The 20,653-nt window shown below is 42.4% G+C and overlaps 1 protein-coding gene across 1 annotated transcript; it reads right to left on the reverse strand.

Annotated features, from left to right (window-relative positions):
• Positions 1-807: 807 nt before the first annotated feature.
• Positions 808-18,407, reverse strand: DSCC1 (DNA replication and sister chromatid cohesion 1). The gene is made up of 9 exons (XM_060127573.1): positions 18,032-18,407; positions 15,357-15,525; positions 12,808-12,942; positions 10,448-10,538; positions 8,228-8,366; positions 7,718-7,770; positions 7,372-7,526; positions 4,847-4,995; positions 808-1,394 (listed from the first exon to the last, which is right to left on the reverse strand). Exons 1-9 carry the CDS (start codon positions 18,208-18,210, stop codon positions 1,286-1,288), a joined length of 1,179 nt encoding a protein of 392 aa, XP_059983556.1. The 5' UTR covers positions 18,211-18,407; the 3' UTR covers positions 808-1,285.
• Between the last annotated feature and the right edge of the window lie 2,246 nt (positions 18,408-20,653).

Here is a 20,653-nt window from a genome sequence, read left to right on the forward strand (position 1 = left end):
CTGCGGTGGAATCCACCTTAGCAAAAAGTTGGGCACGCATGTTAGGGAGTGTCCTAGGACAGGTTAGGTGTGGGAAAAGAAACAATTGGCCAAAGATAAACAAAGACCCAGAAAAACTGTCTTATGTAAGTGATTTAAATCACCTCTTTCCTGCGCTCCTCAGTAGGGAGGACACCCACACCCTATCTCTCTGAGTGTGTATTTCTGCCTTGCTTCTGTCTTAAACAATCTGTTTCTCTGTGTGCTCTCCCACTTGCGCCATGTCTCTAATAATAAACTTTGTACCTGTTTTTACAGTTTTTGCCTTCTAGAAACATTCTTGCTTTCAAACCGGGCAAGAGCCAGGGGAACTTTGCTTCTCGCCTCTAGCCCCTGGTGGACTAGTGGCTAGGATCCCTGGTTTTCATCCAGGTACCCAGGTTCAATTCCTGGGCAGGGAACTAAGATCTCTCTTTAGAACCGCTCACTGCTGTCTCTCTGAAATCATATCTACATCAGCCAGGTGAACAGGAGCAGCTGTCAAGCCAATTTCATCAATATAAACAACTAATTTAGATAAATGATATAGCATCATGTGACCTCCTGTTTGGGTAGAAAGTCAAAAGTAGAGGGGAACTGACTTGAGAAATGACATTTAAGTGAATAAATAATTCTCTTCTAGGAAACTATTTAGCTCTCTGAAAACTTTTAAATGTATTAATAATTAGAATGTCAAATCCTAATTAAAGAAATGCAATTTTAAATATAAAAAAAGCAAAACTGTTATTCTATAAATAAACCCACAAAGACTACTAAGAGACACTAAATATAGGAAATAACACTTTCTTTTGTCGTTGTTTTCACTGTGTACATAATACAAATATAACCTGATTGATATAAAATACCCTATTACGTTTAAGGAAAAAAAGAGCAGTAGTTTTTAAATGCTTAAGATGAGGAGAAAAATGCCTCAAAAGGGCTTCCCTGGTGGCGCAGTGGTTGAGAGTCCGCCTGCCAATGCAGGGGACACGGGTTCGTGCCCTGGTCCGGGAAGATCCCACATGCCGCGGAGCGGCTGGTCCCGTGAGCCATGGCCGCTGAGCCTGCGCGTCCAGAGCCTGTGCTCCGCAACGGGAGAGGCCACAACAGTGAGAGGCCCGCGTACTGCCAAAAAAAAAAAAAAAAAAAAAAAAGCCTCAAAGAATTCGGTTTTTAAAAGTCTGGAACACAAATACATAAAAAGTTTTCTTATAACCAGCAACTTTACAAAGCAACTTTAGTCGCAAAGACAAGACTGTTGTTCTTTTTAAGAAATGGGTCTTCTTGAGTTATAAACTTTAACACCGTTTTGAATCGAAGATCGAGAATATTTAGTGAGTAATGCACCAATGGTTTGCTTCTCTCCACACAAATCTCTGTGGGAACAGTAAAAAAATTAATCAACATCATAAATATTCTAGGGAACATAGCACAATTTTCACAGCACTAGCTATTTATATCTCTCTTCCCCAAATCCATCTTTCCAACAAACATAAGGGTGTGTATTTGTGGGAGAGATAGGGTAGGGAGAGATTACTAAGCCATAACTGAACGAAGTACATCACATGCATGTATGATCTCCAACCTGCATGGTAAGAGTAATGTATTATTTAACCCCACATTAGATATAAGGAAACTGAGGTTCAGGTGGTAAAGGATGGAGCCAAGTTTTGCAGCCGGCTCTGTAGGTCTCCAAAGTCTGGGTTTTTTCCATTATATCACACAGGCTTCCAAATCAGACATAAAAGCAATGTGATACAGTGGGGTCTAGACTCAGAGAACCTGGATACCCAGTTACCTGTGTGAGCTTATCTAGGTTACCTACCCTACCTGAATTTTAGCTTCCTCTTCTGTACCTCAAAGGCGAGAAGACTTTGACTGGAACATCATGAGGGAAGGGAAGATATGGGAGGACCTGAGCTGGAGAAGGGATCAAGGGAAGATCACACAGGGCCTTGAAGAACATGAGAGGGAGTTGTAATTTAATTGTACATATAATGGGAAGCCAGTGGAGGGTTTTATTTCATAGAAAAGCATAATGTGATCTAAGTTTTAAATAATGGAGGCAATGAGTTGATGATTATGGAAGCTAGGTAGTAAGTACATGGAGTCCGGTTCCTTATATTTTACTGTTACTTTTGAATGTTTAAAATTTTCCAGAAGTTTAAAAGGGGGGAGAGGAGAAGGGAGCAAAAACTAAAATAGGGAGACCAATCAGAGGCAGGTATGAGATGATCCATCAGGATTTGCTCAAAGTTTGAAACAGGAGGCAAGAGAAAAAAAGACAAGGAAGATTTCTAGACATTTTGCTTGGGTAACTGGATTAATGGTAGTGCTGGTAGCTGAGATGAGGGTGATGGGGTTAGGACAGGGGGAATCAACAGTTGCATTATGAGCATGTTTGAAATTCCTATTAGATATCCAAGCAGAAATTTAGATTAGGTAACTAGATGTAAGAATCTGGAGCTCAGGAAAAAGGTCAAGTATGAAGATAAAATTAGGAAGTCACTGGGCTTACATGAGGGCACCAAAAGAAAAAATACAAAATGAAGAGAAGATAGCCAATAATAGAATGCTAGAGCACTCCGACATTTAAAGAATGGGAAAACAAGGAGACATCAGCAAGAGATGGAAAAGGAGCTGCCTTGTGGGAGAAGGGAGAAGGCTGGTGTGTTTCAAGCAGGAAGTGGTCCACTGCGTCAAATAGTGTTAAGAGGCCAAGTAAACAAGGACAATTGACCACTGAATGTAAAAAAGATAGATGCCATTAGGTTAAGGATCTGTCATTGGGTTAAGGAAAGCATGGGAGACAAAGAAGCAGAGACTGAGTACACAAACTTTTAAAGGGAGCTTTGTTGTGAAGGAGAGCAGAGGACGTGGGGTACCATAGACTGTTATTTTTTAAGATGAACAGTACTACAGAATACTGTTCATAGTGATACATGTGTTGCTGGCCATAATCCAGTTGGTGGGAGACGTTGATAACACAACACGGGAAGGGACAACTAGAGGATCCTTTTAATAAGGCCAGAGGGGATGGATCTAGTGCAGAAGGAGGGTTGGCCTTAGGAGCAAGGACAGTTCATGCATCACACAGGATGGACAGCAGAGCAGGTGTGTGCCCACACAGGAGGCCGGCAGACTAGGCCATGGGAAAGGAGGTAGTTGCCTTGTCTTGTCTGCTTCTGTTTTCTCAAGAAATATGGTCGTGGGCTTCCCTGGTGGTAGAGTGGTTAAGAATCTGCCTGCCAATGCAGGGGACACAGGTTCGAGCTCTGGTCTAGGAAGATCCCACATGCCGCAGAGCAACTAAGCCATGAGCCACAACTACTGAGCCTGCGTTCTAGGGCGCGAGCCACAACTACGGAGACCATGCACCACAACTACTAAAGCCCGCGTGCCTATAGCCGTGCTCTGCAACTACAACAAGGGAAGACACCGCAATGAGAAGCCCGCGCACTGCAATGAAGAGGAGACCCTGATCGCCTCAACTAGAGAAAGCCCATGCACGGCAATGAAGACCCAATGCAGCCAAAAAAGAAAATACGGTCATAAGCTGAGGATGAAGAGGAAACGGGGTATTGCTGCTATGAAAAGAGAAAAAAAGATGTAAAGTTAAGTTCCAATGGTTGAAAAGTTTCATGAGGAAATGATGCCTTGCCAGGGGCCCTGCTAATTACCACTTAAGTTTTTTTTTTTTTTTTTTTTTTTTTGCGGTACGTGGGCCTCTCACTGCTGTGGCCCCTCCTGTCGCGGAGCACAGGCTCCGGACACGCAGGCTCAGCGGCCATGGCTCACGGGCCCAGCCGCTCCACGGCATGTGGGATCTTCCCGGACCCGGGCACGAACCCGTGTCCCCTGCATTGGCAGGCGGACTCTCAACCACTGCGCCACCAGGGAAGCCCACCACTTAAGTTTTTAAGTGAGACTAGCAAGCCACACTGTGTCATTTCTCTCCAGGAAATTTCAGCTGCCCTGGTGCAGGTACAGAGTAAACAGAAAGTTAGGTTTAATCTTTGCAGAATGAGGTATGACAAGACACAGAGATAGGGTGCAAGGAGTAGAGTGGGTACAGTAAGAGTTAGAAAGACTGACCCTGGAAAGCAAGCCGGGGAAAGAGAAGAGAGAGGCCCTGAGAGGTGGGAGATGCAGTGAGGAAGTGGTAGTGTTTATTAGTGGCTTTGAGATTGGTTCTACAAGCAGTGGCTTCAGGGCTAACTTGTTCTTCCACAGTCTGGCTTCTACCAGAATGTTAAAGTAAGGGAGTGGGAAAGAAAGAAGGTGGCCATCAGAGAGGGGTGCTTGCCTTAGAGTCATAGGAGGGTATATAGTTGACTGTCCCTCTATGAGCTGCAGTTTGAAAGGAGAAGAGCAACGAAGTGATTCTAAAAGTAGTAAGGAAGAGAGATGACACATACCCCACCTCCCAGATCAGCAGTTGTGAAGAATGATAGAGAAGACAGCCACCACTGGAGAAAGTTTGGAAGGAAGCAGTGTCTTCCAGGAATACTCAAAAAAAAAAAAAAAAAAATTCTGATAATCTAAAACCCTATGCCACTCATCATAAGAAGAACAGTCAAAATCCATTTGTGGGCTTCCCTGGTGGCGCAGTGGTTGACAGTCTGCCTGCCGATGCAGGGGACACAGGTTCGTGCCCCGGTCCAGGAAGATCCCACATGCCACGGAGCGGCTGGTCCCGTGAGCCATGGCCGCTGAGCCTGCGCGTCCGGAGTCTGTGCTCTGCAGCGGGAAGGGCCACATCGGCGAGAGGCCCGCGTACCGTTTAAAAAAAAAAAAAAAAAAAATCAATTTTTAAGAAATTACTTACTCAATATATGGAGCAATATCTTCTTCTGTCCACTTCTCCCTCAGAGAGAAGAGACTATTAAAACGTTCCTGATTATCCTCAGGCAAATCATCTACTTTCAGCAAAAATATGATTTCTGGTCTTGAGTGTCTGTCCACCAAGGCTAAACCCTATAAGAAATGAGAAAAAGGACAGTTCAAGTAATGGGCTGATGTTTAAAAATGACTCATTTACCTTACGTTTAGCTTAGCCCAAGGTATTTAAAACATCATCCACATGAAACTTACACAAACTACCCAGAAACTTACAATAGCCTTTTTCATAAAAGAGCTCCTCTAAGCAGTGACTTACTTGTAATCTGGCTTTTACTACCACCAATTTCTTGAGATGGCTCTCATTCTAAAGGTCACTGATGACCTGTCGTTGCCAAATCCAGTGGGCCCTTTTCTTGGATTCATCTCTCTAGACCCGTTTATTTTGTTAGTGTTGATCACTCCTTCCTCTAAGCCTTTAAGCCTGCATCACGATCTCATTATTTTTCTCCTAACTTGATGTTGTAGTTCCCTGGCCCCCTACTCCATCCCACTACTTGTTTCACCGTCACTGTCCTAGGTAACCTCTCTAAACCCGTGACTTCAACCACCACTTACTTACAAATATTAGTCATCAGCAAGTATCTTCAACTCAAATCCCTCTTCCAAGCACCAGACCTCTATATCCAAACCTATATATGCACTCATTGTGTTTGTCATCCAAACCTGTTCTCATCCTGCTAATCCTAGGAAGCCAAGGCATCATCCTAGATTCCATTATTCAAACCCCACATGTAAGTGGTCACTAAATCATATAGATTTTAAGGCCTTAACATTTCTCTATCCTTTCCCCATCACCTATTTCTTTGGCCAATACTCTTAGTTAGGAGTAAAGTGTTGGAAACCTAAATTTTTCATCATCTAGCCAACCTTCCATCAATCCATCCTCATTACTCTCACAGTGTTCTTTCCAAAAGGCAAAACTCATCAGGTAGCATTTCTAACTGATGCCACTCAATGGCCCCAAAGAGCTTTCTAGATAGAGTTGAAATTCCTTAGCACAGTCCATAGTGTCCTTCACCAACTCACCAGCACCCTTCTCTCCAGTCATGCATCCCTACTGTGTGTCCCAATTTTTATCCCTCCATGCTCTCCTGGAACCTTGTCTCTGCCCTTCCGTCTAGAGTAACACATGATCCTTTCATACTCGGCAGCTAGAACATTCATTCCTTCAGAAAATCATCCCTGATTGACCAGTCAGATGGATAAGCCCCTTCATGTGCTCCCATAACACCTTGTGCATGCTTTGCCCATGGCACAGATCACTCTCTACATTGTCAGAAGAGATATATACGTGTAACGTGCACCCCCACTGCCGGACCCCAGGCTGAGGACCTAGATGGCACCTTGTGTGACGTTTTCTGCTCAGCATCTAGCAAGGTGTTTAGACATAAAAGGAACTCTGTAAATATTGAGCAAATACTTTCACTTATTTAACAAATTCTCATTGAGCATATACTACATGCCAGGCAGTATGCTATATATTGGCAAGCAACAGTGAAAAAAATTCTATTAAAGTGGAGAGCAGGGAACCACATAGTGAAACATTTTTCTGAAGCTAAGTGAGAGTACCATGAAGGAGAAATCCGGGCTGCCATGGAGAGTAAAACAGGAAGTATTTTTTTTTAGAGTAAAGGAAGGCCTCCTTGATGAAGTGACTCAAAGATGTGTAGGAGGTGGCCAGGTGAAACTGGGGAGAAGTTTATTCTAGAACAAAAGGCTTTGTGTAAAAGTCCTAAGGTAGGAAAGAGCTTGATGATCTTAAAAATCTGAAAGAAGGCTGGTATGCAGCAGACAGGAGAGAAAGTATCAAGAGATGAAGCTTACAGGGGATGGTATGAAGAGCCTTGTAGACCAAGATTTTACATATTTTATTGTAAAATATTATTTTATATTATAATACTCTGGATTTTATATCTTAAATGCAATGGGAAATCATTAAAGTGATTTAAGCAAGAAGTTCATCTAATCTGATGGACATTTTTGAAAGATCGTTTTAGTAGCACCGCAGAGAATGGATTGGAGGTGGGCAGTTAAAAGTACAGAAGGCCCACTTCGGGATGCTATTGTGAGCCAAACATGACAGTTTCAGCTAAGACAATGCTGATGGAAATGGAGAGAAAAGGAACAAAATGAGATACACCAGGTGGGAACCAGGATAAACTGTAAATGGGCCTGAGTGATCTCACTGAGTTGACAAATGTTCTAAAACTAGACTGTGGTGGCTGGTAACTCATTAAATTTACTACAAATCACCCTTTTCAAAAGGGTGAACTGTGATATGTAAATTACACTTCAATAAAGTGGGATTTGGGGGTTTTTTTTAAGGATTTTTGTGATGTAGAATGCACTCCTAATGGGCGGCTAGGAAAATAAACAGGCTCCAAATTCAGTTCCAATACAGGCTTCATTTCACCTGCTGAGTTATGGAGGTAATCACCATCGCTACCTTACCTTAAGCTGATCGAGCCTAGTTATCACTCCTTCAGGAACACTCCGTTGCCACACTTCTTGAAACTCAGCGAGATTGAATTTCACTGCATTCTGAAGTAGCATTTCTGCTGTAGCTCTGCAGATTTTATCTGCGCTCAATTCAAAATAAACTTCACCTAAGGAAAACGTATCAAAGAGAGTTTCATATGGTCCTCTGACAATTAATTATACTACTCATTTTTATACACAACTCATCTCCCATCACCCTATGGAGTTCTTATTTTTAACAGGAAGACACTTGAAAAAGGCATACCAATTTTAACACATAAGAGTTAAAATACCCATTAAAATACTTTCCCAATCTTACCTTCCTCTGTATATCTCTTTCCATAACATTTAAGACAGTGTCCGATCATTTCCCTGAAAAATTTTAAACACTTATTTGAAAAGTTTTTCACATATTTATACGTTATCTTTTAAACACCATTGCTAAGTAGAAACTAAGATATAAATTTGAAATAACTAAAGGATTTGGGTTGCCAAGTATAAAACTTTACATTAGAAACTAACTAAAATACACTGGACAGTTACTATATACCAGGTCCCACGCTAAATATTTTTACACAAATTATATGAGCATACCTTTATTATAAAATAGCTTGAATTATTCCTTTATATTTTTTATGGCAGAGAAAAAAAAGATACACATTTATTCACCCCAATGACCAAAATTCCCAAGTCCTTCTTGGTTGTATATTCTTTAGATTTCTATAAGATATCAAAATATAAATAGTCTATGCCCTGGGTTTAGTACTACCCTGAAAATAATTTTCTTCCCCTTAAGGAAATCTGGAAGGACAATGAATAACATACTTACTCTGTCTCTAATGGTCCAAGTTCCTGAAGGCATGTATTCAAGGGAACTTTACTAAAAGACCAAGATTCAGAATCCACAAGCTGAGTTATGTGATTCAGAAGTTTCATCTCATAATCAAATTCAAGAATCCTCCAATAACCTACAAATTCCAAAAGTTATATTTACCAAAGGACATTTTAAACAAATGAATTGGCTGACAGACCGATAAAGCAGCAGTAAACTCTTGCCCACTGCAAAAAAGAGACATGAAAAGCCTTAGCTTTCTTTATAAACAATGCTTCTGTTTATGCTTGTCTCCTGATCATTACAAATTGTGTCTTATGGGAGATTAGATGGTTTTTAAAGAGTACTTTTCATATGACTAACATTTTAATTTTTTTTCAAGTGCTTTAATACTCAATTATCTCACAATAATCTTGTCGTTCTAAATGGAAATGTGGAAACCTGTAGCTGGTACAGTCATTTCACTAGAACGTCATACAAATGAGGTGAAGGTCATAGGTTGGATATCCCACACAGTGATCTCTGCTATGGGGCACTGCCATGGTTACAACCCTCATCTCAGCGATCTTGGAGAGGTGTTCTCATGCTCATAAAGAAGTCTAGCTGATTTAAGAGATAACAGACTCAGAAGTACAATGTGGACCAGCGGCAAAATAAAAGCTGAGCCTCAAGACACATTTCCCTATTCCTGTGAAAGACTATGAAATGCCATCTTATAACCAAAGGCACTACCACCACCCCTGGAGAAACAAATCACATACACACCCACCAATTCAATACACTCACACCAAGGGAGATGTTCCTATTCTTACTCTGAAAAAATAAAGGCAATGTTAAAAAATAGAATGCGTGATGTAAAACTGAAAAAGAAAACTAGGAAAAAATAATCTTTGCATCCCCACACACACATACCCCCCAAAATGTTATCCATTCCCATGCAATAAGTGAATAATACAGAGGGCTGCATTAAGCCCATTGGTGGTTCTTTTTTTTTTTTTTTTAACCTTAACATTCATGGTACCCCCTATACCATAGTAATTAGCAGCAGGCATCCACAATTAGAAACTTTATGCCCGATGATTAGGACCAAATGTGTCTCAAGGAACCACAACAAAGAGCTAAGTGTTTCCAGTTAGTTATAAAGTCATCTGCAGCTGCTTCACTCAGCAGAATTCACCACATTTGAGAGTTACAGTCTCACAAAAGCTAATCTTGCTTAAAAGATTTAGGAGTGCATCCACCAAACCATGCCAATTTCCTCCTTTCCAACACATGGGTGCAGAATTAAGCTGCTTCTCTGGGCAAGCTTAAGAGGGCTGAAAAAGGGCTTCCCTGGTGGCGCAGTGGTTGAGAGTCCGCCTGCCGATGCAGGGGACACGGGTTCGTGCCCTGGTCCGGGAAGATCCCACGTGCCGCGGAGCGGCTGGGCCCGTGAGCCATGGCTGCTGGGCCTGTGCATCCGGAGCCTGTGCTCCGCAACCGGGGAGGCCACAACAGTGAGAGGCCCGCGTACCACAAAAAAAAAAAAGAGGGCTGATAAATGCACACAAACATCTACTCAAGTATTACTGCAGGCCCAGATGCCAGAAAAAAAAATAGCTCCTACTCTACCACTCCAGACCAGGAGATAATCAAAATACAAGATAGTACTGGGCTTCTCCGTCAACCCCTGAGACCAACACATACCACTACAACTTTTATACAGGTTTCTTACATAAACTACTTAACACATTTAAAAGTATGTTGAGTTATCACAAGAAGAAACACATCTTCCAAGCAACTTGGAAATACAGTGAGTTAATTCTGAACCAGGAGTTGAAGTACCTGGGTTTTATGCCTTATCCTGTCACTAACTCAACATGGAACCCTGGACAGGTCCGTTTCCCTTCCTAGGCCTTAGTTTCCTCACCTATTGAAAACAATGAAGGGATTAGACTACCTGATATCTAAGACCTTTCCTGATCTAATATGGTTCTTCTATTACCACTCAGTCCAAAGAAAAAGGGCTGTAAGGAGTAGAAAAAGTCACTGGTCAGAGACTGTAAAGGTGATCACACGTAGTCTCTACCCCACACCCCAAAATACAAATATCATCTCTGAGCCCAAAAGAAGGTTAAATAAATAGCATGGAACAGCAATAAACAGGTGAAGATGTCCAAAAATGTCTCTCATATGATGCCCAATTCCATCATTATTAATAATAGTAAGTCATGCTACCTCCAATCTCACAGGCATTTAGAACTTGTAACTGGGCCATTATTTCTTCCTCACTTGCCTGAATTTGATCAAGCAAATCTTCAGTTGTATACTGAAACAAGAAAACAGGAAAAAAAAAAAAAAAAAAGCAAGCACATTTTAAGGCCAAAGAATTTTTTTAGACTTATTGAATAAATACATAGAAGAGATTAAGGCAAGGTACCCTAGTTTAATTTCTTTTATTAATCTGTAATGATTACTACATAAAATCAGTGGATTCTTAGAAGAAAACAGAGGATAACTCTTTGTGATGTTGGATGTGGCAATGGTTTTAGATATGATGCCAAAAACACAAGCAACAAAAGACGGATAATGTGGACTTCATCAAAATGAAAACTTGTGTATTTCAAAACATCATCAACACAAAAGGACAAATACCGTATGATTCCACTTACATGGGAGATTTGGCATAGACAAATTCACAGAGACATGAAGTGGAATAGTGGTTGCCGGAGGGTGAGAGGCAGGGGAAACTGGGGAGTTAGTGTTTAATAGGTACAGAGTTTCAGGTTGGGAAGATGAAAATTTTCTGTAGATGGATACTGGTGATGGTTGCAGAGCAAAGTGAGTGTATGTAATGCCACAGAGCTGTACAGGTCAAAATGGTTAAAGTGGTAAATTTTATGTTCTGTTTATTTACCTCAATTTTAAAAAATCAAGAAAAGACGACTCATAAAATAGGAGAAAATATTTGCATATCATGTATCTGTCAAGGAGCTTGTATTTAGATTATATAAAGAACTCTCCTACAATTTAGTAATAAATACATAAATAACCCAATTAAAAATTGGGCAAAGGGGTTTCTGTATAGGCATTCTCCAAAGATACAGAAATAGTCAACAAGCACATGAAAAGATGCTCGACATCATTAGTCATTAGGGAAATGCACATCAAAACCACAGTGATACCACTTCAAACCCATTAGGATGGATACAGAAAAGACAGATAGAAACAATTGTTGTCTAGGATGTGGAGAAACTGGAACCCTCACACAATGGAAATGTCAAATAGTGCAGCCACTTTGGAAAACAGTCCGGGAGTTCCCCAAAAGGTTATACAGGGTAAGCACAGGGCCCGTCAGTTTCACTCTTAGGGTGTGTGTGTGTGTGTGTGTGTGTGTGTGTGTGTGTGTGTGTGTGTGTGTGTGTGTGTGTGTGTGTGTGTGTGTGTGTGTGTGTGTGTGTGTGTGTGTGTGTGTACATATATATATATATCTCCAAGAAAAATGAAAACATAGGTTCCCTAGAAACTTGTACATGAACGTTCACAACAGTGTTATCCATAATTATCAAATAATCAATAATATTCAAAAAGTAGAAACTACCCAAATGTCCATCAAGTGATGAATGGATGAATAAACTATGGTATATCCATAAGATGGGGTACTATTCAGCAATAAAAAGGAATGAACTACTGATGCATACTACAACATGAACGAACCTTGAAAACAGCATGCTAAGTCAAAGAAGCCTGTTGGAAAAGGCCACTTATTGATTCTATTCATATGAAAGGTCCAGAAGAGGCAAATCAATAGAGGCACAAAGTAGATTAGTGGCTGCCTAGGGTTGAGGCGGGAGAGAGAAGGAGGGAAAGGTAGGATTAGAAATTAACAGCTAAGGGGTACAGGGTTTCTTTTGGGGGTGGTGAAAATATTCTAAACTTCACTGTGATGACTGCACAACTCTGTTAATGTACTAAAAACCGTTGAATTATATAGTTTAAAATGAGTAGATTGCTTGGTATATGAATTATATCTCAATAAAGCTGTTACAAAGAAAAAAATTCAATCAGTCAGTCAAACTTCTAATACAAATATGGTCTTCAGAATACCAGGAGAATTCTATAACTTTGAATTACATTTAAAACTTAAATTTTTTTTTACCTGGTTTATATTTTTCCATACTTCCAGGAATTAGTCCATTCTGACTTTCCATTTTCATAATGTCTTTTCTCAAGAGTCCCTAATTATAACTTTTAATTAAATAAATTATCTTAACCTCTAAAAAACTATTATTTCTTAGTTAGGAACATGAGAAGCTTTCAGCTACATAAATGTCACCATGATATCTAGGACTTGCTTTAAAATACTCCAGAAAAAGACAAAAAAACAAAAAAGGTGGAAGGCAGCAGGTGGACAGAATAAATGAGATTGACAAAATATTGACAAATGTTCAAGAGAGTGATGAATATATGGAGATCTTTCCGTTTTGGGGTATGTTTGAAATTTTCATAATATGAACTTTAAAAAAAAGTCAGCATTAAGTGTCTCTATAGCTCTATTTTTTAAATTCCAAATTAAAAAATGAAAATACTAGTCTTACTTTTGAGTGATTTGAATCCTTTTCTTTTTGACTGTCAGGTCCTTCATAGGTATTTTCCATCAAAAGTTTCTTTAGCTTCTTTAATTTAGGTCTACATCTTCTTAATTCCCAGTAATTATTAGAAAAACCAAAGATCTAGAAATTACAAATACATCATAATCATTTAGGGGCCATTCTAAAAGAAATCTTCATATAAAATTTCAACCAACCCATCTGCCCTCCACAAGAAGCAAGAAAAGGGAGCCAAAGTATTCTTTCTGTTGAGAAGGCCCCCGTCCAGCCATCTCAAGCAGATGGATGGGTATCTTCAGGTAACATCTTTTCAATCCCCAGTTAAGAAGAGACTGCCAACATAGTGAGAATGGATAATTAAGCTCCATATCTCAAGTATACGCTGGAAACTAGAGTATGCCCAGAAAAGAATGACCAGGATGCTGAGAATTCTGCAAGCCAGGTAGAAACACAGAAGAAGAATATCTTTAGGCTGACAAACAGAAAATAAAGAAAAAGCATTACCACTGTCTTCAAACAATTAATATATGATAAAGGGAAGGGGGGGAACCATTGTTCTGTGTTGCTCATTATGTTAAGGAAGAAAGACTCCTATTCAATACAAGAACTTCCCACTAGTTAGAATTGCAACTAATTCCTTATGGACTTGGGAAACAGTGAGAGGCTTATCACTTAAAGAAATCCAGCTGACAGTGGCTAAATGATGGATAAATATTTCTTATCTCTCTCTGTATCTCCAGGATTTGCCCAATGTCTAGCACTTAGTAGGTGCCCAATAACTGTTTCACATGAAAGAAGAGAAAAAGGCAGAAATGGATTGTCTCCTTCCAGCTCTAACATGGAAGGTCAGGGAATGCATCTACTCTAAAACTAGTAGAAGCCTTGATTGACAAGACAAGGCCCAGAGCCTAATGGAGATGCTGCTGAATCTGAGAAAAGTTTAAGGACCAAAACACAAAGATTGATTTCATCCACAGTTCACAAATTGGCAGCCTGCTGGCTGTATCCAATGCACAGATGGTGTGTACTTTTGTGTTGGGGAAAAAGGGAGGTTTAGTATAGAGTTTTCATTAGTTGCCAACATCGAAAAATAAGATGTTGCCCCTCCAAATCTAAATTTTAAGCTTCACTTGGACAAAGGGAATCAGAAAATCTGGCAATGCTGGGCCTGCTTTCCCACAAGGCCAAGAAGTGCCCATGCACTTCTTGGGGCTTGTGTGCTGCAATCTGCCATAGACCCCCCCATTCCCTATTACTCCTGAGACTGGGTATCCACTCCCATTTATCAACACCAGTCTGCTTTGCTCACGTGCATTCCTTACCCAGCCTTTTTAGGCATCTAAAGTGTAACCACAGGTTTAAAAACTCTGGTTAGTAGAGCTTTGTTAAGTTTTACTCAGTCTCAGAACACAGAATTCCCGTAAGAGCTCAAAGATACTCACAGGTGTTGTTATACCCTCTCCAAAACACCTACAAAACAGCTACATGATAAGAAAAATAACACCTTTTCCAAAAGGATGAACTGTCAATATTTCTAGTTAATTACAATGAAAGACACAACCCTACAAAAACCAAAATACAATATTTACTGGCAGCTCTTCTGTTCTAGCAACATATATGAATCACTGAAATGTCCCAGTATTTTCCCTTATTTCTATTCCAATTCTGTTTTTAGGAAGTAGCTGGCCTAAAGTTTAATAGATTTAAGGGCTGTGCTTTGATTGTATATATGTAACAATCTAGCCAGGATGGAGACTTTGGTTTGGTATCTGCCAACAGCAGTCTCCAAAATAATTAAAAATTTGTTATATATGGCTATGAATAGTAATGAACTAAACTAATTTCAAAGGTGAAAAACACACTTCCCTGAAAAACAAATTTCTTCATTTCTCTACCTCATCTAATGCACTAGTTATGGTTTGAGGGAGTCCTTTCAAAACCTATTCATGGTAAAACTTTTTTTTTTTTTTTGGCCGTACGCGGGCCTCTCACTGTTGTGGCCTCTCCCGTTGCGGAGCCCAGACTCCGGACGCGCAGGCTCCGCAGCATGTGGGATCTTCCCGGACAGGGGCACGAACCCGTGTCCCCTGCATCGGCAGGCGGACTCAACCACTGCGCCACCAGGGAAGCCCCATGGTAAAACTTTTAAAATGAGTCACCTAATAGCAAATTTTCTATATTACAGAAAATAGCTTATCTGGGACTTAAAAATCAGATTGGGATAATAAAGACAACTTTATGTGACTCCGAACAAACAAAAATAATGCTGAGAAATTTCAAATTTCATTAGAGAACTTTTCAGATTCTCTATGATTGTACATTTCACACCTCAAGTTTGTTTGTTTGCTTTTTTTGGCCACGCTGTGCGGCATGCAGGATCTTAGTTCCCCCGACCAGGGATCCAACCCTTGCCCCCTGTATTGGGAGCACGGAATTTTAACCACTGGTCGGCTAGGGAAGTCCCACACCTCGAGTTTTTAATTAAACGCGAGATTAGCACATGTGTTGTCATTCTCACATAAATCAGGAGACAGTACCTCAGTGTGAATAATGTTACAGTGTGTCTCTTCCATCTTCATCTGGTCTGGAGTTTTACAACCAGGAATAAAAAGCAACATATTGGAAGTGTCTGCTATTTTCAAGTCATATGTTTTGTCTTTACTGCACAGAACGGCCTTCTCATCCTTATCACCACGAATCACAAGACTGCAGGAAAGTGGGAAAAGAAAATACTTGGTTTACTGAGACACCAATGGACATCTTCATTATAAACAGTTCCAAAATCGCCTAGGCTTCTAGAATTTAAAGCTAAGTCTTAAGGCTGTGTCTGGCCCCTGCTCTCACAGCCCTCCCATGAGCTCCACAGAGCAAGGCCTGGGCCAATTGAGACCCAGAGGGGCAGCCGGTGCCCTCACTAAGGAAAAATAATTCCACACGGGCGAAAAAGATCCAAGGAGGCCAAGAGGCCAAATGTTACCACGTGGCATCTTTGTGCAAACTGCTGGGAAAAGCTTCCAAAAGCTTCAGTCAAGATTTCACAATTTTCTAAAATTACTGAAGCAATACTTCTCAAACTTATGTGTAGGCACGTTAGGGAACCCTGTTAAAAAGCAGATCAGGATGCAGTATGCCTGGGATGGGACCTAGGACTCTGCATTACTAATAAGCTCCCAGATGATGACCATGCTGCTGGTCCTGGTACCCACCCAAGAGTTGTCCTTGTTTTGGCCTTAGTATCCCCTAACAATCAAAGGAGCACAACCTGTCCTAATCGTCACCTATGCTGCAAAGAAATCGGGACCCTGAGAAAAGAAAGCTGCAATGTTGAATGAAAAATATGAAAATGGTATGTTTACAAACTAGACTAAATGATGTCTCTGACAAAGGGTCACAGGTGGAAAAAAGCAAGAAGAAGGAAGAGGGGAAGGACAAAAGTGAGGAGGTGGAAGAAGAAAAATGATAAAGATAATGGAGATGACAAAAAAGGAGCTGATTCTAGTAGTTTTCTTTGTCTATAAAGTATTTAAACCTCCTGTACACAATTCATTTCTTTTAAATAAATAATAAAAAACCTGAAATAGAAGACTAAAAATATTTTTTTAAAACCAATCCTTTGGGGCTTCCCTGGTGGCGCAGTGGTTGAGAGTCCGCCTGCCAATGCAGGGGACACGGGTTCGTGCCCGGTCCGGGAAGATCCCACATGCCGCGGAGCGGCTGGGCCCGTGAGCCATGGCCGCTGAGCCTGCGCGTCCGGAGCCTGAGCGGCTGGGCCCGTGAGCCATGGCCGCTGAGCCTGCGCGTCCAGAGCCTGTGCTCCGCAACGGGAGAGGCCCCAACAGTGAGAGGCCCACGTACCGCAAAAAAAAAAAAAAAAAAAAAAAAACTAATCCTTAAGTGAAAATAAAAGGTTTTTAAAGCTTCTTGGTGCTAACAACATTTAATAGTCCCAAGTACCTACTCTTAACATGTATTTCCACGTGGCACTATCCCTTTCAAATATTTCGTTTAAAACAACTACCCCTTCCCTCTACAAAAAAAAAAAAATTAAAACACACATTTTCATTCTGGTTTTTGTCAGCTAGATTAACTATAACTGGACAAAGAAGGTCCTCGCACCTGAAGTCTTTTCTCAAATTCCTGCCAACTCAGCTGGGATGAAAACCCATGAGTGACCTTCTCCTTCAGTTCCCTTCAAGATACGTTATTGCTAGCATCTGAAGACTGGCCAGTTAACTATTAACACGGCTAGATGAGTGAAGTAGGCAAAGTGAAAGCCTGAAGGAGTCAATTAAAAAAACATAAAAGAGAACAAACGATACCTAATAAAATACAGGTGTGGAAGGAACAACAAAGCAGAACAGAATTAAACCAGAGCCCCTAACTCCTCATTTCCAGGGACTGCACAAAGTTGAGAGAACGGACTTCTCCTGTTTTCGCTTTGTTTTGTTTTGTTTTTGCGGTACGCGGGCCTCTCACTGCCGTGGCCTCCCCCGTTGCAGAGCACAAGCTCCGGACGCGCAGGCCCAGCGGCCATGGCTCACAGGCCCAGCCGCTCCGCGGCATGTGGGATCCTCCCCGACGAGGAACGAACCCGCGTCGCCTGCATCGGCAGGCGAACCCTCAACCACTGCGCCACCAGGGAAGCCCTCCTCTGTTTTTCAACCCATGGTCTTGCAGCAAATGTGTAGCTGACCTAGAATTAGAAAACAGCTTCCGATCCCCACTGAGTGACCCCAAGCAAGTCGGTTTTTTTGAGGGCCTTCCACAATTACCAAGTCTGTAAAAACAGCTTTACACTCATTCCCCCCAAGTCCTATCTACTGAGTAAAATACATATAAGTAGCAGGCAAGAGGGACTCCATAAATACTGGATATTACCATTGGACTTTTAGAATGGCAAAGCGTTCTGTGCAGTGCCTGGCCTCACTGTTAACATCTCCAAAACTTCCCCGAGGTTCTATTTCCGGACTTGTTTTCGCTGACAGAGGCCTCCAAGACCAGCCGGACTAGTCCAGCTAACTGGACGGATTAAAAGTGGCGCGGACTCCTCGGGAAAAGGCAGCCAGCTGGGGATCAGGTCACCGACCTGCTGCGAGGGACCTGGTCAAATCAGTGCACCTCTCTGGCCCAGTTTCCCCATCCTGTGTTTCCCCGCAGGAAAATCAGGTGGATGGCACGAGGCTGGAGGCGGCAGGTCCCGCGCCCGGCTCACCTATGTCCTGCCTCAAGCTGCTGGCACAGCGCGGGCTCCAACTCGAGCAGGCAGAAGTCGCCGGCGGCTGCGCTGGCCCCGGGGCCGAAGGCCAGGCAGTGCACGGTGGGCAGCAGCTCGGCCGCGTTCAGCTTGGCGATCTGCAGGGTCGCGTCCACCTCGTCGCGGGTCCTCCTCATCGCTGCGCGGGGTCGGGGGGGGGGGTCCCGCGGTGCGCGAGGGGCAGCAGGTTTAAGACAGGAGAACAAAGCTCCCCAGGCGGCCGCGACCCGGCGAAACAATAGAACAGTGCCTGTTTTAAAAGCGCGCCTAGGCGGCTGGGGGCGTGTTTCCGGGGCGGAGCGTGCCGCGGGGGCGTCCCCGAGAGAGTCCGAAAGCTTCCCGGACTCGTGCTCCGCCGAGGACTGCCGGGTCATCCCAGGCCGAGCAGCGGCTGCTGGAAGGAAACCCGGCCTCCGCGGGGAGCTCTCGGCGGAAGCTGGCGGGAGCTGAGCTGCGACCCCGCGGGGCGCCACGTGGAACCTTCCTCCACCGCTTCCGCTGCCCTCCTCCCCGCCCTGTTTCCTGACAATACCCCCATTTCCTCGCCATCAAAATAGTCGCGTCTTCCGCCAGTGGCAGGTCTTGCAGTAAGCACTTTGCATGCAAAATTTCATGAATCCTTCACCACAGCCCTGTGAAGTGGACCCTTTTAAATACCGTTCTGCAAATGAGGAAGCAAACTCCTTACCCTAGGTGGCACAGCCAGGAGGTAGTAAAGTCTGATTCCAGTCTCGTCTATTAGGGCTCGAAAAATACCGCACCGAGTTTGTGCAAACACCTTGGACCGGGAGTGAGGTCCTGGTAGAATTGCACCGGACATCTCACTTCTTTGGGTCTGGGGACCACTCATTATATCTGGGAATCTATGGCTCGGACTAGATCCATCCATTCGTTGAATACCTAGTCTGGGCTGGGTGGCAGGTGAGGGGCTGAGACCCCGTGTCAGGGAGGCTTTGGTGAGGAGTTTTATAGCAGTGGCTCTAGGGCTGGGTTGCTGATAAGGATCAGGGTGTGTGCAGGGCCTGCACTCCTTTAATCTGGCCTCAGTTGTTCTCCTGATGAGCTTCTGGAGGATACCAAACTGTGACCTTCTCTGGAATGAAGAATGCTAACATCTTCCATTTGTTGGGGGTTTTAGTTCTGTAAAAGAGCTCAAAGATATTGTTGTGTGTATTCCCTTGAAGGGGAGCCAGGACCCTGCCCCAAAGCTGCACTATTGTTTCTTGGCTCTCCTCCCTTGTCTCTGCATCCCTTCCCTTCCCTGATTACCAACTGTTTGAAAGGCTTCTGTGCCCAGGAGTCCCACAGGGTCCTGCTTGGTTTCACTTTTCTTCACCACAACCTGGTGTCAGTAGATTGGCTTTGCTGCACATCAGGCAAGCAGACCCAAGTTTGGTGTCGTAACAAGATCACCCAGCAAGAGTGTTATGTACAACTGAAAACTGGACTAAAGATGAAATCTCACCGAACAGTGGAGGTGGAAGCCTTGAAAGAAATACCTCCCTGGAGGAAAGAATTGCACATGGTAGGAAAAACAGAATAGTGTCTTGGAAACCACATTACCTTGTATTTACTTAAAATCACTTCAGGTAAGGAAGTGCTGATTCACAGCAAGATTTATTTCATTCTGTGGGAAATACAGTAGTTTAGATTTTAACTTCATATCCTTTATTAATTAAACTTTTTAGGCTTTGCTTGTAGAACAGGATTTTCCCCACTAGATGGTGCTAGTGTTTCATGTTTCACAGAGTAGCCTGCTTCGCCGTTTTGTTCTCCATTGCCTTAGAAAAGAGAAGACATATCTATTAAATATTTACTGAGTCAAGCACTCAGGTGTGTATCCTGTATACATTATCTTCTGCAGTCCTTGCAATAACGTAAGTCAGATCACAGCATTCCTCTGTTCAAAATCCACCAAAGGATTCTGATCACTTTCAGAATAAATTCTGACAACTTAAAGAAAAATACACAATGAAAGAGTTGTGAATTTCAGTTTTATTCAGGATCTTAATGAGAACTAGAGCCTGGGAGACAACCACACAACTCTGAAGAGGTAGGGGAAAAACCAGTTTATACACGATTTTTGGCTAGGAAATACGTGCAGTCAATCATACATCTTGGTAAAAGATGACTGCTGATATCTCTAGTTAATGATTTTACTGCTTTTCTGTGTATGGGAAGATGCAATAATCTAGCATCGTTGAAATTCTTACTGAGATATGCATCTATCTAAGGGCCTGCTCATCCAAAGCATAGAATGCCTCATCTTGTTTTGCATCCTGAATTCCTTTCAGGGTGCACTGGCGGTGGTCAATGGCAGTGGGTTATGACTTTACCCTTATAGAGCTGGGTGGTGAGCAATGCTCTTTGTCTTATTGATCTTAATTTTTCTGTGTCCACAGCCTCAAAGTCCTTATCAAGGCCCATAAGACCTTATACAATCTTCATCCCCTCCCCACCCCCTCACCCAGGTGCCCCTGCTATTCCCTTAATTTACAGGAGGCACTGCTGCCTCAGGACTCCTTTGTTTTTAAATCAACTTTATTGAGATACGATTTAAGTAAAATAAATTGCATGCAT

This window comes from Lagenorhynchus albirostris, chromosome 17, assembly GCF_949774975.1.
Source record: "Lagenorhynchus albirostris chromosome 17, mLagAlb1.1, whole genome shotgun sequence".
Classification (NCBI taxonomy): domain Eukaryota; kingdom Metazoa; phylum Chordata; class Mammalia; order Artiodactyla; family Delphinidae; genus Lagenorhynchus; species Lagenorhynchus albirostris.